Raw genomic sequence first — 14,925 nt, forward strand, 5'->3', positions numbered from 1 at the left:
TTGAACATTGGAGAAAACAAAGCTTTTAAATTCTAAATATGATAATTAAGCACACCGATTATATATGAAATTTAAATATTTAAACTAAATTACACTTGTAATTAATGAAATAAGTTTATCTCGTATAAAAAAACTTTGATTTTTCTAGAAAGAAATTTAGGAGATACATAATAAATAATCTTAATTTTTATAGTTTTTTTTATTAAAAAAATAAATGAAGTATACAATAGTTCCTCCTATAAAAAAGGGAGGAAGTAATGTAAAAATTAGTATAGAATTTATTATGGAATTTATAAATATATCGCTCGATGATTGACAATATATTGAAATAACATAGTATTTGTTTGAAGATTAAGAATAATTTTTTTATTATTCACAGGTGTCTTCGTATTAAAAGCATACATCCTTTTTTTATTAAAGGCAACACCATTTAATGTATGGTTAAATATTAAATATATTTTATAATGAAGATTCGAACCTGAATGATCAGTCTCTTTCAGTCGACCAAATCTCCATTCCACAGCATAAGCTATCGATGATAATTTTGTACACAAGGCCTAAAACGGAAAACTGGCAAGCCACCATGGAAGTTCATCCATCAACTACCCAATCCAAACCTTGCTGCACATTTGTTTGTGGACTTTGTACTCTCAATCCATAGTGGATTACTTCGTGGCCGCCTCTACATTAAAACAAACTGAGCTGGCCACATCGTCATTATCCAACAGAAAAACACTGGATTGGAGGTACGGGTGGAAATAAAGCAAGTCTTTAGCAAAGCGTTACAGTTTAATTTACTTTAAATCTAACCTAATTTATTTATTAAATAAACTTAAGTTAAATTCAGGTTTTTAATTAAACATATTTAGTAAAATAGGTGAAGTCTATTTTTTCAAAACCTAGCCCGTGAGCTCAAGTCTAATTATTTTTTATATATATATATTGTAATATATTGCAAACACGCTAGTTTCACTATTTAATTTTTAATTAATTTATTTTTGATTACTTTTAATTATATTTTCAATCATAGATTTATATATTAATTTTAATACTATCATTTTATTGTTATATTGTATTAAAATTGATAAGTTCTTTTAATTATTATGTATTGTAATTGATAAATTAGGTTATATATTATAATAATATTAAAGTATATTTGAGACGTTTAAAATTGAAATGCAAACTTATTTAAAATATTTATTTTTAAGTATACTTTTAAATAAGGTTTTAGGCCAAGTTAAACTGGTAGGCTCATACTTAAGTAATGAAAAAAATTTTATACAGATTTTAAGTTAGGCTCAAACTTTTAATTTATCACACAAATTTAGACTTCTTTAACCAAAATCTAATTTAATTTAACTTATTTTTATTCCTACTTGAGGGCATATTCTTTTCAAAGCTTAGTCATCTCATGTCATTTACGGCAACTAATATCTAAAGAACCAGAAGTAAGAAATTTCCAAGAAGGGAACCGAACACACATAGACATTGAATTATTGATATCGGGGCGTTGACTAATGACTAGGGGCGATGGATTATTGATATCGGCCTAAGAAAAGTTTGAACTTTGAATAACATGGCCCCAGGTTTTGAACAGTCAGAGTCTGCTACCCGCCTCAACGTGAACGACCAGCCTTGGCAAATCTTGGCTGACCTTTGAGGTGGCCATTACATAACATTTTCCCGCTTTTCCACGAACGCCACCCCATTCTCTCCATAATTACGCCTTTGCCCTTGTTACCGACTCGTCGTGTCCACACTGCCCTATCATTTCTGATCTGCCCCATCCAATGGCTTCCCCCCCCTCAGTAGACCTATGCAAAATTCTTAACAGTAACAGTGCCACGGAATTTGACAAGAGCACAGCTTTTATATATCTCCTGATGATTAAATATCTTTAAATAAAATGGAACTGTTTGTAAATTATAAAAATTGCTGTTTTACCCCTGCTGTGAGAATTTCTGCCGATGATCTACTGCTCCATGCAAAAAATTGATTCATAATCCTTACGGCGATCCAATTTATTCTCGATCGGCCGGTTTGGTGGGATATCCAATACTTGGTTAGTATTATGTATTCACGCGTTTAGCCAATTTTTTTTTTTTTTGTAATGGGAAAATCCCAATAGAGGATTTCTGAAACATTTTAATTATGAAAATGGACCATATGATTCTGAATCGGGATTAAAGGACTGCAACGCAATTAAATTTATCTGAGAAAAGACTAAATTACCCCCATACTTTCTTTTAACAAAAAAAGACTCCTCCCCAGTCCCCGGCCACCGGCGCCGGAATTCATATTCACATGTTTGTGTTCATTTTTGCTTTGGCTTCCAAGAATGGAATCTCGTCCGATGTTAAATTATCCGAAAACTCTAAATTTAGAAGCTCAGTGAGATTACCTATTCCCACCGATATTTGCCCCTTGAGGCTACAATTCATTAGATAGAGCCACGGGAGGTTTCTAAGATGATTTTGATTTGCAGAGCCCATGTGCGGTGATCACCCTCCAGTTCCTCCACCGCCAATATTCCAAGCCTGTTTGACATCAAAATATAGACGAGGATGATTACCAAACTCAGAATTAAAATCCCCATTTGGTCCACGCCTACGTTGAATCTTCCCTTGCCAATCAACTCTGTTCTCGTTCGTTTGCAAGAAATCACAGAATATATGAGCCAAATGGCGGAAGATTGGGAAGGTAACAACGACAATGATAAATTTTTCCCAAGGCGTGAAATTCTCTCTTATATTCCAAAAGACTTGAGCTACAATAATTGGATCTAGATGTCGAAATCTTACCTTGCGAGGCCCTTAATTACCAAATAATTATTCTTAAAAAGTATAGGGGCGCACTATAAGCAATTGAAAAAACAGAAGTACATAACACGGAAAAGAACAAAGCTCAACCTAAAAAAGTATTATATTATCTCCGTTGTCGTCTTCAGGTGAATCTTAACGATATGTAAAAGAATCAGAGGGAAGAGGAAAACCAAAGCGACCAACGATACATGGATCACAGACTCAAGGGCTGAGAGAAGAGATATTGCAACTGGTTGAGAGAAGATACATCAGGAAACGGTCTTGAGAAATCGTTTTTTCTCAAGTCTAAGTACACTAAGTGGACACAGTTTCTCAAATTCTTTGCAACTTCGCCGTGCAAGGAGTTGAACCCAATGAGAGCTTCTGGAGAGAATGAAGATGGCCAATGGAATAAAAAAGACAGAACCCCTGATAGGTTCTTAGAGGAAAGGTCGATTTCCATCACCAAATAATCGTCGGAATTGCAGGCAATACCGTGGAAATGGCAAACGGAGGTGGTGGAACTCCAAGAGTCAAAGATATGGGAGTTTGCTCATGGAGGAGTACTCAAGGAGAGAAGAAGTTGACGGTCATCGGATTGAACACTGTAGAAGGAGACGAGACGGAGGAGAGAGAGAGAGAGAGAGAGAGAGAGGAGACTGGGAGAGGAGACCTTTTTTTTAAGGGGGTAATTTAGTCTTTTCTTAAACAAACTTAATTGCATTTCAGTCCTAGATGGTCCTTTTTCGCGATTAAGATGCTTCCGACGTCCATCATTGCGATCCGCGCCCCACTTTCTCTCCCCTCTTTTTAAACGCATGCACGCGTATTGTTTGAATCTGCCTCGTTTGGTCATGCCTCTTTGTACCCCCATTGTTTCATGGAGTATTTTAAATTTAATGCATTCACTACGCAAAAGGCACACGCACACACATGTGCATGCGCTCGTGAGGTCGAGCCCTTTCATTCTGGAAAATTTTATACTGCATATATAAGAGTCATTCTTTACCTAGCAATAAAGCAAAACAATCACTATAGAAAATACGCCATATATATTCCTTTACAGTAGAAAACCAATTAAACCATGAAAGCTACACAAGACAAAATAAGGAAAATTACAAATATTTAGTCGTTTTCCGAACCAGTTAAAACTTAAAAGATCGTTAATTTTAATAAAAAAATTGGTCTCAAAAAACGTGAATAAGGCATTAAAAAACAAGCAGAGCGAAATTTAAATTATAAATTCATTGCATATAAATATTTCAGACAATACCAGTTAGATGACTTGATTTATTCCTGACGCGGAATGGCTAAAGAGTTTCTCTTCCAAACGAGCCATTGACTTTTGACTTTTCAAGTTTCAACTTGTTCTTTTAAGAAGGGTAATTTGGTCATTGAAACATATTAGAAAATCCACCCTCCAGTTCAGACCCCAATTAATTCTCGGAATCGTTCAGCTCATGTCATGCCGTTGATCTAGTCTTCTCTTTTGCTCCGTCCTCATCAGTCAGTCATAAGCAACCTTATCGTCTCACCCCCGGATCTCCCATCTCTGCAACCATGGACAGAGAACAGGAAGAGATGCAATTTCTGAGCCTCTTCAGCGTGTTCACAGAATCCTTCAAGATCGTATCATCATGGCGAAAGATCTTCACCCAGATCACCCTTACTCTCATCCTCCCTCTCTCCTTCATCTACCTCCTCCACATAGAAGTCACCAACCTACTTTTACACAAAATCTTCTACAACGCCCAGGAAATGAGCAACACTCCCCTGGGCTCGCCCCGCTATGAGAAGCTCTCCGATCTCCTCTCCTCTGAATGGGCCACTTTCTGGCTCTTCAAGATCTTCTACTTCACTCTCCTCCTTATATTCTCCCTCCTCTCCACCTCTGCCGTCGTGTACACCGTCGCCTCCATCTACACCGCCAGAGACTTTACTTTCCATAAAGTCATGAGCGTCGTTCCGAAGGTCTGGAAACGCCTCATGGTCACTTTCCTGTGCGTCTTCGCTGCCTTTTTTGCTTATCACATCGTGGCATTCTTGGTTGTATTCATATGGGCAGTTACCATCGGAATCCAAAGTGGAGGGATTGCCATCCTTGTGATCATAGCCATATTGTTTTTCGCTGGGTTTGTGTATTTGACTCTGATTTGGCAATTAGCTAGCGTTGTGTCGGTGTTGGAGGAGTCGTATGGGGTACAGGCCATGCTGAAGAGCAGGGAATTGATAAAGGGGAAGATGGGGCTTGCTATAGTGATATTCTTGCTGCTCAACGTTGCGTTTATTCTAATTCAGGTTTTGTTCAAGGTGGTGGTGGTGCACGGATGGAGGCTGGGTTCCGTCGACAGAACAGCTTATGCGATACTGTGTTTCTTCTTGTTGTCTGTGTTTTTCCTGTTTGGGCTGGTGATCCAAACGGTGCTCTATTTTGTCTGCAAGTCCTATCACCATGAGAATATCGACAAGTCCGCTTTATCGGATCACCTGGAAGCCTATCTAGGAGAGTATGTGCCCTTGAAGGCCAGAGATGTTCAGCTGGAGCAATACCATGTTTGACCCAGGGATATTATGTATATATCATAGACACCATACACGCATGTATCTGTCACCAGGTGCTTGTAGCTTATCAGCTTTTGCACTTAAAATTTTATCAGCCATGTGTCTGTCCAGATCCAATTTCAATGCTGATCATAAGTACTGAAAGTTCATTTCTTCTAAATTGTTCAGATTTAATATGAATGATCTAGATTTTTAGCTTTTGACTTTAATTTTTTTTAAATATTTAAATAGACATAGAATTTAAAATAAAGATAATCTCTTAACTGTTAATTTTTTAAAAAAGAATTATTTAAAAAGTTCATTGAAAAATTGTAAAATTAAAAAATTAAATCTAAACAGTTCAGAGATGATAAGCTCTCAGTGTTCGTCCGTATAACGAGCATTGAAACCAATTCTTAATATGTCCTAGTTAGCTATATGATATATATGCTGCTTCAATGGTTTAATTACAGGAAAATTTGGAGCCCATATTTTCTTGGAAGACGTTTTCCAACATTCCCCGACTCATTTTCTTTTTCATCAGTGTATTTTTTGATCACGATTAATATCAATGTAAAACATAAAAAGTAGCAATTAATAGATTACAAAAAATGTAACTCATTTTATTTAGCCACGTGACGTGACCCACACCAATTAGACACTACAACAGAAGATCTTGAGAAAATTATATCAGTGTTTGAGAAATGAAAAAATACCGCGGAGTAACTAACATCATCTGGACATGGACGTATCTATCTACAACAATGATGAGGATTATAACACTTTTTTTTAAATTAAAATAAGGGGATATTTTAATCGAGATGAGGATGAGGGGATTTTAATATAATGTTATTTAATTTGTTTGAAAGAAAATGAGAGGAAGATAATAATAAATTGATCATTATGCTCCAATCAAACTTTAGATTTTTATTAATTTTTTAGAAAATGAAAAAATATAGTTATATATATATGTATATTTATATTATTCAAAATGAAAAAATATAGTTATATTTATATTATTAATAAAGTCGAGCATTTTTAGTCGATTTTCCCTGCAGAAGGCTAAAGAAGATATCTCACAAGCTACCCATCCAAATCACTAACTCAGACTATTAATATAAACTGCAGTTGTGTATTTGCACTGCTAGATTATGACATTTTCATATACGATAACACTGAAGTAGAAGATATATATAGAGCTTTACATGTTTAGTAATTGAGAAAGATAGAGAGGATCATGCAACCTATGTGTTACGTTCATGGTATATTTTTCTCTCCCTACTGAATTCTCTCATGTGGTGGAGAGGAGTTCACATTCTATGTTCTACGCGTTGTGTGCAATATAAAAACCGAAGCATGTAAAGTAGCTTTCGATATCCAGATTAAAAATAAAAAAAAGTAGAAAAACTCAAACTGCATGCATGCATGCATACATAAGACTCAAGTTCGCTAATTAACAGGGACAGCACAATGCATTTGTTGATGATTGAAAGAAAAATTGATGTCATTTGCTATTTGTTTGGCATCGTCAGAAATTCCTTGCAAGCCACGACTCCCAAATCCAGCGCAGTAGAGTCCATTTTCTGCTCTCCAGTGATCTGGATATCTTCGTTTAGGCATTCCATTCTCCTTGAACAAGCTTTCGTAGTCCTTGAGCCAATTCAACACATTGCTTTTGTATCCTGTAGCAAATATGATAACGTCAATTTGACGCCGTCTTCCGTCATCAAATTCAACTACTTTGTTCCGGATGTCTCTGATGCCTGGAAAAACCTACACAAAACAACACATACACATACAATCACATATTTATACTATAATCAAAGTATATATATAGGTAAAATAAAATATATATCCATATCTATGGCTACCGTTATTATGCCTTTCTTGATTACGTCCACGCAACCCACATCTATGGTCGGAGAACGGCCCGTTGATGATTTGAGAGAGAAGGGTACCTCCCTGGGTCTACGAATCCCATACCGGGACAAATTTCCAAACCTGATCTTGCTCATGAGCACCACCATTTTATCCACAATTTTCACCGAAAAGAACTTGTGCATGCGCATTCCGATGTATATCATTTCCTTAGTCACAATATGCACTGGGCTTCTCACGACAATAGATGCATTAGCGCCCCAGGTGGTGAGATCATAAGCGATCTCCATTCCTGAATTGCCGCACCCTACCACCAACACATTCTTATCATACAAGTCTCTCCCATTCAAATACTCACTACTGTGCATGTATTGTCCTTCAAAGTTACTCAGCCCTGGCACGTCGGGAATATACCCTTCATTGTTCTCGCCGGTTGCTACCACCAAAAACTTGCTAATATAAACCTCAGTAGCATCGGACAATATGTTCCTCGCGACGACCTTCCACCTGGCATTATTTTCATCAATGATGGAGGCCGACTCTACGAAGCGATTGCATTTTGTTTTGACATCTAAATTGTGGACATAATCATCGAGGTAACGCATGAAAGCAACCCTGGGGACGAAGGTGGGCGTGTGGGGAGGAAAGGGCATGTAAGGAAGGCCACAGAATTCTTTTGCCAAGTGGAGCTTGACGCGATCGTATGTTCTTTTCCGCCATAGAGGCGCGTGGCAGTCCTCTCCTTCTAAAACGACGTTGCAGATGTCGAGCCTGTTGAGGCACGCAGAGGCTGCTATTCCGGCAGGGCCTCCGCCGACGATGACGACCTGTACTTCTTCCATGCATTGCTTTATCACGACTTTTCATAATTATAGACTTCTTTATTCCGTTATTCGTTTAGGCGGCTGCTAAATATATAAGATCTTTAGTTAAAGATGCAGTTTGATTTGGGATAAATTTGTTGGCGACACAGATATGGCTGGCGATAAATAGATTTCCTTCAGCACAGGTTCTAAAATAACTCTACCTTTTATTTAGCAAGAGAGCGCACAACTGTCCATGCATCAATGAAAAGATTTGAGGATGCTTAGACATTGGAAGTTACACCCATGAGGTGCGTTGGCGGATAATAGGCTAAATATACAGGCCATATCGGCTTTAAGGGCGAAGGGTGTCTGCTGCCTTACCTGATGCGCCTAATATCATCCCTTCAATTGATCCATTGGGTAGAAACATTTCATTAATTGAAATGACGTCGTTTTGAAGGAGCAAATCTTGACCGCTTATCCACAGAACAAATCCAAGTCGTTGATCTCTTTTAATGTTTAATTCATTGATTTTTTTGACCAGCAGTATTAACTTCAGAGATTCAACCATTTTTTGTTCCAGGTTACCTTTCGGCGACAACTTCATCCCTAGCTTCCTGACTTTAAACAGTAGAGTACAAGTTTAGCGAAGATGCAGATCTTTTCGTTCAACCACTCTAGCTTCCTCACGTCTTCCTCCGCTGCGCCCACTGGCTTCCACGACCAAATTCCTATTTTAAGATTCGACGAGTTGCCCCAAGTCGAAGCCTGAATCGCTTCTCTGTAACAGTCACCTATGACGACTCACGTGAGACAGGGATGTGAATTTTGTTGATTGATCTTCTTTGTACGTTGTCTGACTTCTTCCTATATTTCTCCTTCTTCTTCCTCCTGAAATTCTGAGTTTCTTTTCCTTTTTGGTTTTGTATTCACTTATATTCAGTTGTGCCTAACATTCGTTTGTACTTCAACAGGAAGCACTGTTAAAGTTGGGATTTTACTCAAGCAAGGAAGACATGGAATATTTCAGCTTTTCGAGTGGAATTGAATGTGCTGTGAAGACTTGGCAAGTTAGTCTTATTTGGCATGGTTTATAAATTGTCATTGAAGAGAAGAAAAAGATTTTTTTCCCCTTCTGTGTTGACCCTGAACACATCTGTAATCTATTCTATGACTTTAACTTCCATTTGATATTGAGCATTTATAACTTAAATCATACGTGATTGGAATTTTAGTGCTTCCCTGTACATTTGACTTGGGTATATTTTGTCTTATTAACATGTATATGTCTTCTTTACTGATTGTATGAAAAATAAGTAGGTTCTATTATTGTGTTCATGCAGGCTATGCTGGTTATGATAGTAAAGATTCACCAAATGAAAATTTAAAATTTCATTGAATGAACAAACTTTACATTGAATATCTGTCTGAATTGCAGAGTGAAAATCATAGTATATTGGCAAAATATACAATTGCTAGTAATGTTATGTTATTGTTGAATAATTTGCAGACCCAGAAGGAATCAAAAATACTAAAGGAGCTGCCTTATACTGTCAAAATGACTGGACCAAAATGAAACAAAAATATTGAAGAAGCTACCTTGTACTGGCTAAATGACTGCACCAAAATATCTTCTTGAACCAGAATGAAGCTAAAGCTGGAGTAGTGGCCACGATCATGGGATATATCTTCACGTGTGACTGATGGTGCTAGATTGAGAACCTATGTTAAAGAGACAGCATTGTTAAAGTTTTACAAATGTACTGCTTGTAAATAATTGAATTGAAAGTTCTAGTATACTAGAACACATGTATTGTACCAAATTTTGAATAAAATTATACCATGTTCTAATGCACCCAATGAGCCAAGTGATTTGGTTTTTCTTTTCTTTTTTTGCCTTTGTGAAGCTAAGTTATAGGTTTTTTGTGGCACTTGAACATCCTACAATAAAAGCAAGTAAAGATTAGTGATGATCAAAGTCAAAAAGAAGATAATAGAAAATAACAAAAATTATGTTTTACTTCAAGTTTTTGTGAGGATTGGATATTTTTTCTTTTATTTCTTTGCTTCTCAATGATTGAGTTGGACTTTTCTTGTGACATTTTAGCACCCTGCAATAAAAAATAATTACTTTGATCAAATTTAAAATAAAAATGATATATGATAAAATGATATTTTTACCTTGGGTTTATGTTTAGATTGCACTTTTCTTTTTTTGTTAGATTGATTATCAACCTAAGTCATATATTGCCTTTTATGCTTCTTCCCCCTCTCTTTTTCAAAACTACAGTTATAGCATACTTTGTACACATTTTGGAGGATGTATCATCTTCAGAAGATTCACACATGGTAAGAATATCACTAACTTTCTTATTGAGTTCTATGATCCCTTGTTGCACAACATCAAAAGTCTCTTGACATTTTGAAGCCTCGGATACTAACCTCACAAACATAGGACATAATTGCCTATAACGTATTGAACTTTTCATCTTAGGATCAACTTGAATCTCATTACCCAAAATATCTTGAACAACTCCACATCTTGCTTCCCTTGTCCACCTTCTCATTATATATTGTTTTGGAAGTTCATCAACTTCTAGATGTGTATATATCCTCAATGCATGACAACAAATTATTCCATATTGTTGAAAGTTCATGCAACTACAATTGGTTAAACCATTAGTAGTATCATAAGAAACTCTCCACTCTCTTGGTTTAGTAATCATTCTAACCATATATTGCATTACATTACCTTCCTCATCTCTTTCTTTTATACGGCATGCACAACTATAATCCCACTCACATTGAAAGACATCAAGTATAGTAGGAGTGTAGATTTGAGAGACTTGTTGGAGCATTGGGGCACTTCGCACAATTAATCTAGGCAACTTTCCACGTGTGTCAAAGTCATGTTGCAACTCAGTATATCGCTTTTCATTAACTACCAATTCAAAGAGCTTGAAGAATGTATTGATATCAAGTTTAGGCTTCATGCAATCCTTTAAAGATGAATTAATGCTCTCACTTAGTTGAGTGCTTCGCATACCAATTGTGAAAGCATATTTCATATAACAAGCTGTCTATTTTTCTTTTACCTTATATATGGAGCACAACCAAGAGTTTTCTTCCAAATTATAAGTCAACTGTAGCTTCCTCCAAGCATCCTCAAACTCAAATTCTTCATGGTAGTCATACAAGCACTTGTTAAGATCAGTCAAGAAATGTAAGCCATCTTTCATTAAGTTCCTCAAATATTTCACACCATTTCTATGCAAATGGAAGATGCACAAGCCATGTTTAACCTCAGGCATTACATCCTCTAATGCCCTAGCCATTGCTTGATCTTGATCAGTAAAGAAAGTACGTGGTTGCTTTTGCTTGTGAGCCTGCAAGAATGTTTCAAAAAGCCATTTAAATGACTCTATTGTCTCATTATACAACAACGCAACACCAAAAATTATCCCTGTTCTATAATGGTTGAAGCCTGAAAAAATAGTAAGGGGTTTGTTTTGACGATTAGTGCAATAAGTTGTATCAAATGAAACAATATCACCCAAACAAGCATAATCTATTAGCATTTGAGGATCAACCCAAAACACATTTATTATTTGCTCATAAAATCCATCTGGTAAGCATGAAAAAAAGATGGATTCTTTGCCAATTGTAGTTGAAAATATTTTAATAAAGATCCAGTGTCTCTATACTTCATTTCTCGTTGCCTCTTAAACCTTAAATAACTTTTGACATCCTCCCTTGTAAACCCCAAATTAGCTTTACCTCCAACTTGCTTACTCATCAAATTAAATGTAGCTTTTTATTAAAGCCTGACATCATTTGCAATTTCTATTTCATTACCTTGAGCTACACCTATTTTACGTTGAGACCATAAAAGATGCACCGAATTTGGAGGATGCAAAGAGGATTATGCTCACTAACAAATTCACTAACTCTCCATTTTCCATCCACAAGTTTTACAATCATTTTTGCTTTACAATCAATTCTAGTCTCTGCATGAGGATGTTTCATTTTATAATCTTGTTTGTCTGGCCTTCTCACTCCTTCCTTACTACAAACATATCTATAACAAGTAATGATAGACTTGTCCCTCTTACTGTAGGTGAAATTATGCTTCCTAACATTGAAGCCCATTTTACCTCTATAGTTGATCCAAAATTGATATGCATTATCTAAACTTTCAAACTTAAGGCCTATTCTGGGTGTAAATTCAATATCCATCCAATTAGATCTACATAAACAATCAAAATTCATGGTAAAAAAAGCATAAAGTTTAAAAAACATTGCCATAAAGTTACATATCCAAACATTTAGCCAAAACATCCAATTAAGTAGGAAAAAGTTTAACAAGAATACAGTAGGAGAGAATGAGAAGAAAAATGACTTTTAAATTATAAAGAAAATGTGTCTTCCATACATAAACCACTTTTAAAAATTAACTAAAGTGTGAGTTTGATTATGATTTTTTTTAATATGCTTTAAGAAAGGTAGATGTTGTTTCCTTCTTAAAAACCTTGGTATAGCACATAGGAGTCATACATAAAATTATTTTTTATCTATCTTCCACGTGAAGCAATGACCAATCTCAAGCCACAAGCATTATAATAGCTTAGTTCTTCATAGCATTCCTTATAAGCTATATATATAAAGAAACGCAGATAAAGGAGGCGTAAAAAATGTAGGCTTAAGAAACTTAACTAAATAAAGAACACCAACATGATAAATATAACCTATAGTAAATATTTGAAATGACAATACAATCAGCATTATATTTTTATTCTAACAATGAACAGAGCAGTCCTAAGCATCTCTTAAAGTTTTTGTTCCTTTCAACATTCTCAATAAACACTTTAAAAGGTAGGTTTTTTATCATATTATAGCCTTTTTGCATCATTTTCACACTAATAATCATAAAAAAAGCGTCAAAAATCATGCTTGATAAGCTCCACAAATCTGTGCAGAAGTTTCCCGCTCTTGATACTCTGTTTTTGTGATTAGCTTCTCTACCAATGTGATGAGGAAAACGATGGTTTTAAATTAAAAGCCATGAATGGCTAAGATTAAAGGCAGGAATGAACTGTCCAAATTTAACCTGCTAAACGATGTCGTTTTGATTAATGAATTGTTCATGGACGTAGGATGAAATTAATGGCTAAGATGAGAGGCATCAGAAGGGGCAGCACAAAAGGCACATCAGACACCCTATGCCCCAGCTTTAATTAGGTGAGAGTGGTGAGAGATCGATCCCTGTTTTTATTCTTGCCTTCAGAGTCAGGCGACCCGCCATGCTTGGATATTTCCTTTTATTTTTGTTAGCTTTATGAAAAAGATTCATGAACATGAAACTTTGAAAATACTTGTATACTTTTAGTTAAAGTTGTTAAACTTACAAGTTTAAGTAAATTCGTGATAGGAATATAAATTTATATCGCAAACTCAGATGATAAACTCATAAGAGTTTACTTCTGTTAACAAATAACACTAAAATATGATTGTAATTTAATTTAAATATATTAAAATATAAATAATTGAAATTAAACTAATCTATATTGGTAAATTATCACATACAAGACATAAAAATTTTAAAATAGGGTAACTTATTTTTAGTATTTTTGTTTTCTTTTTTATTAATATTAGTTTTTACATTTCAAGTTTTTTTTTTCTTTGAACCAGATCTTATAACTTTTATGAACTGAATTCTTTATAATATATACTTAACTTGCTCAACTCAAAAAAAAAAAAATTGATAAGCTTAACAAGTTTAACTAAGTTTACATCTAGTCTGAATTTATGAATTAGTTGATATGATTTTATAATTTAGAAATGTAAAAACGATAAACTCGGAGGTGAATTCACGAGTTTAATCGAGTTTGTATCCAATTTAAGTTTATGAGTGAGTTGACATGATTTTATAAGTTAAAAATGTAAAAATATTAAATTCATAGAATCAACTCAAAAGTTTAACAACTATACTTTTAATCTTATTCTATGCGTTTGTTTTTAACGAAAAATAAATTAAAATAAATTAATTTTTTATATTATTTATTTTATAACAAACTCTTATTATCATTGCTAACAACTTAAACTTTATTTATTTTTATTTAATTAAGCAAAGCTAAGGTATATTAAATATATAATGTTAACTAATTTATTTTGTTAGGGGGGAAGCTTATGATCATGATGTGGGCCTGTCAGTGCTAATAATAAATAGACAGCCCTGTACTTTACTGTTGGATAGCATACAACCAGGTGAATTACTGTTTGACCAAACATATACTATTTTAATTTTATTTATAAATTATTTTTAATATATTTTATTAGTATTAATAAAATGTTTAAAACTCATTAACTCTATTTTAAAATTTAATAAATTTTTAATTTTATATTTATTAAATATATATATTTTAATAATATATATTTTTTAACATTTAATGGAGGGTAAAAAGAAAAAAATTATGATAAAAATTTAATAACATAAGTTATAAATAAAATTTAAAAAATTTTCATCTCTTTACCCTAGAAATGAGACTAAGGGAGTGTAATGTTTTTCATAACACGTCAAACTTACTTATTTCATTGTACTGTCATTTCCAATCTTATTTCACAAAAATATTAATTCTACCAACCATAGAACAAGCCCTTAGAAGAAGGTGAGCACTGTCGTTCAAAATTGCAATTGGTTCTGAACTGAAACTGAAATTGGACTCCGAATTTCGCAAACGAAAATTCGTTGTGAAGAAACTTAGAAAGGTGCGCTCGCATATACCTATTTAATATTAATATTGAATCCACACTCTCGCATCAGCCCGGTTCTATGGTGTAGTGGTTAGCACTCTGGACTTTGAATCCAGCGACCTGGGTTCGACTCCCGGTAGGACCTTTTT

At 34.7% G+C, this 14,925-nt stretch overlaps 2 protein-coding genes, 1 long non-coding RNA gene and 1 other non-coding gene across 4 annotated transcripts; 3 read left to right on the forward strand and 1 right to left on the reverse strand.

Moving 5' to 3' along the window:
- Window positions 1-4,223: 4,223 nt before the first annotated feature.
- Window positions 4,224-5,523, forward strand: LOC129302183 (uncharacterized). The gene has a single exon (XM_054940872.1). It carries the CDS (start codon window positions 4,362-4,364, stop codon window positions 5,358-5,360), a length of 999 nt encoding a protein of 332 aa, XP_054796847.1. The 5' UTR covers window positions 4,224-4,361; the 3' UTR covers window positions 5,361-5,523.
- A 1,183-nt stretch (window positions 5,524-6,706) lies between these two features.
- Window positions 6,707-8,098, reverse strand: LOC129301814 (probable indole-3-pyruvate monooxygenase YUCCA11). The gene is made up of 2 exons (XM_054940416.1): window positions 7,214-8,098; window positions 6,707-7,115 (listed from the first exon to the last, which is right to left on the reverse strand). Exons 1-2 carry the CDS (start codon window positions 8,060-8,062, stop codon window positions 6,792-6,794), a joined length of 1,173 nt encoding a protein of 390 aa, XP_054796391.1. The 5' UTR covers window positions 8,063-8,098; the 3' UTR covers window positions 6,707-6,791.
- A 362-nt stretch (window positions 8,099-8,460) lies between these two features.
- LOC129301669 (uncharacterized) lies at window positions 8,461-9,839 on the forward strand. The gene is made up of 3 exons (XR_008591067.1): window positions 8,461-8,873; window positions 9,001-9,096; window positions 9,537-9,839. It is a non-coding gene; the product is annotated as an uncharacterized LOC129301669 (long non-coding RNA).
- Window positions 9,840-14,849: 5,010 nt separating this feature from the next.
- On the forward strand, window positions 14,850-14,921 carry TRNAQ-UUG (transfer RNA glutamine (anticodon UUG)). Its single transcript has one exon. It is a non-coding gene; the product is annotated as a tRNA-Gln (tRNA).
- Window positions 14,922-14,925: the final 4 nt, after the last annotated feature.

This window comes from Prosopis cineraria, unplaced genomic scaffold (assembly GCF_029017545.1).
Source record: "Prosopis cineraria cultivar Desert tree isolate PC_DT_omini unplaced genomic scaffold, ASM2901754v1 PC2, whole genome shotgun sequence".
NCBI classification, from domain to species: Eukaryota; Viridiplantae; Streptophyta; class Magnoliopsida; order Fabales; family Fabaceae; genus Prosopis; species Prosopis cineraria.

What these genes read in the sequence shown, in the direction of transcription:
- LOC129302183 (XM_054940872.1), top strand. Translation starts at nt 4,362, where the DNA reads ATGGACAGAGAACAGGAAGAGATGCAATTTCTGAGCCTCTTCAGCGTG.
- LOC129301814 (XM_054940416.1), bottom strand. Translation starts at nt 8,062, where the DNA reads ATGGAAGAAGTACAGGTCGTCATCGTCGGCGGAGGCCCTGCCGGAATA. An exon ending in TCAAGAAAGGCATAATAACG is followed by an intron (nt 7,116 to 7,213) that starts GTAGCCATAGAT and finishes TGTTTTGTGTAG; the next exon opens with GTTTTTCCAGGCATCAGAGA.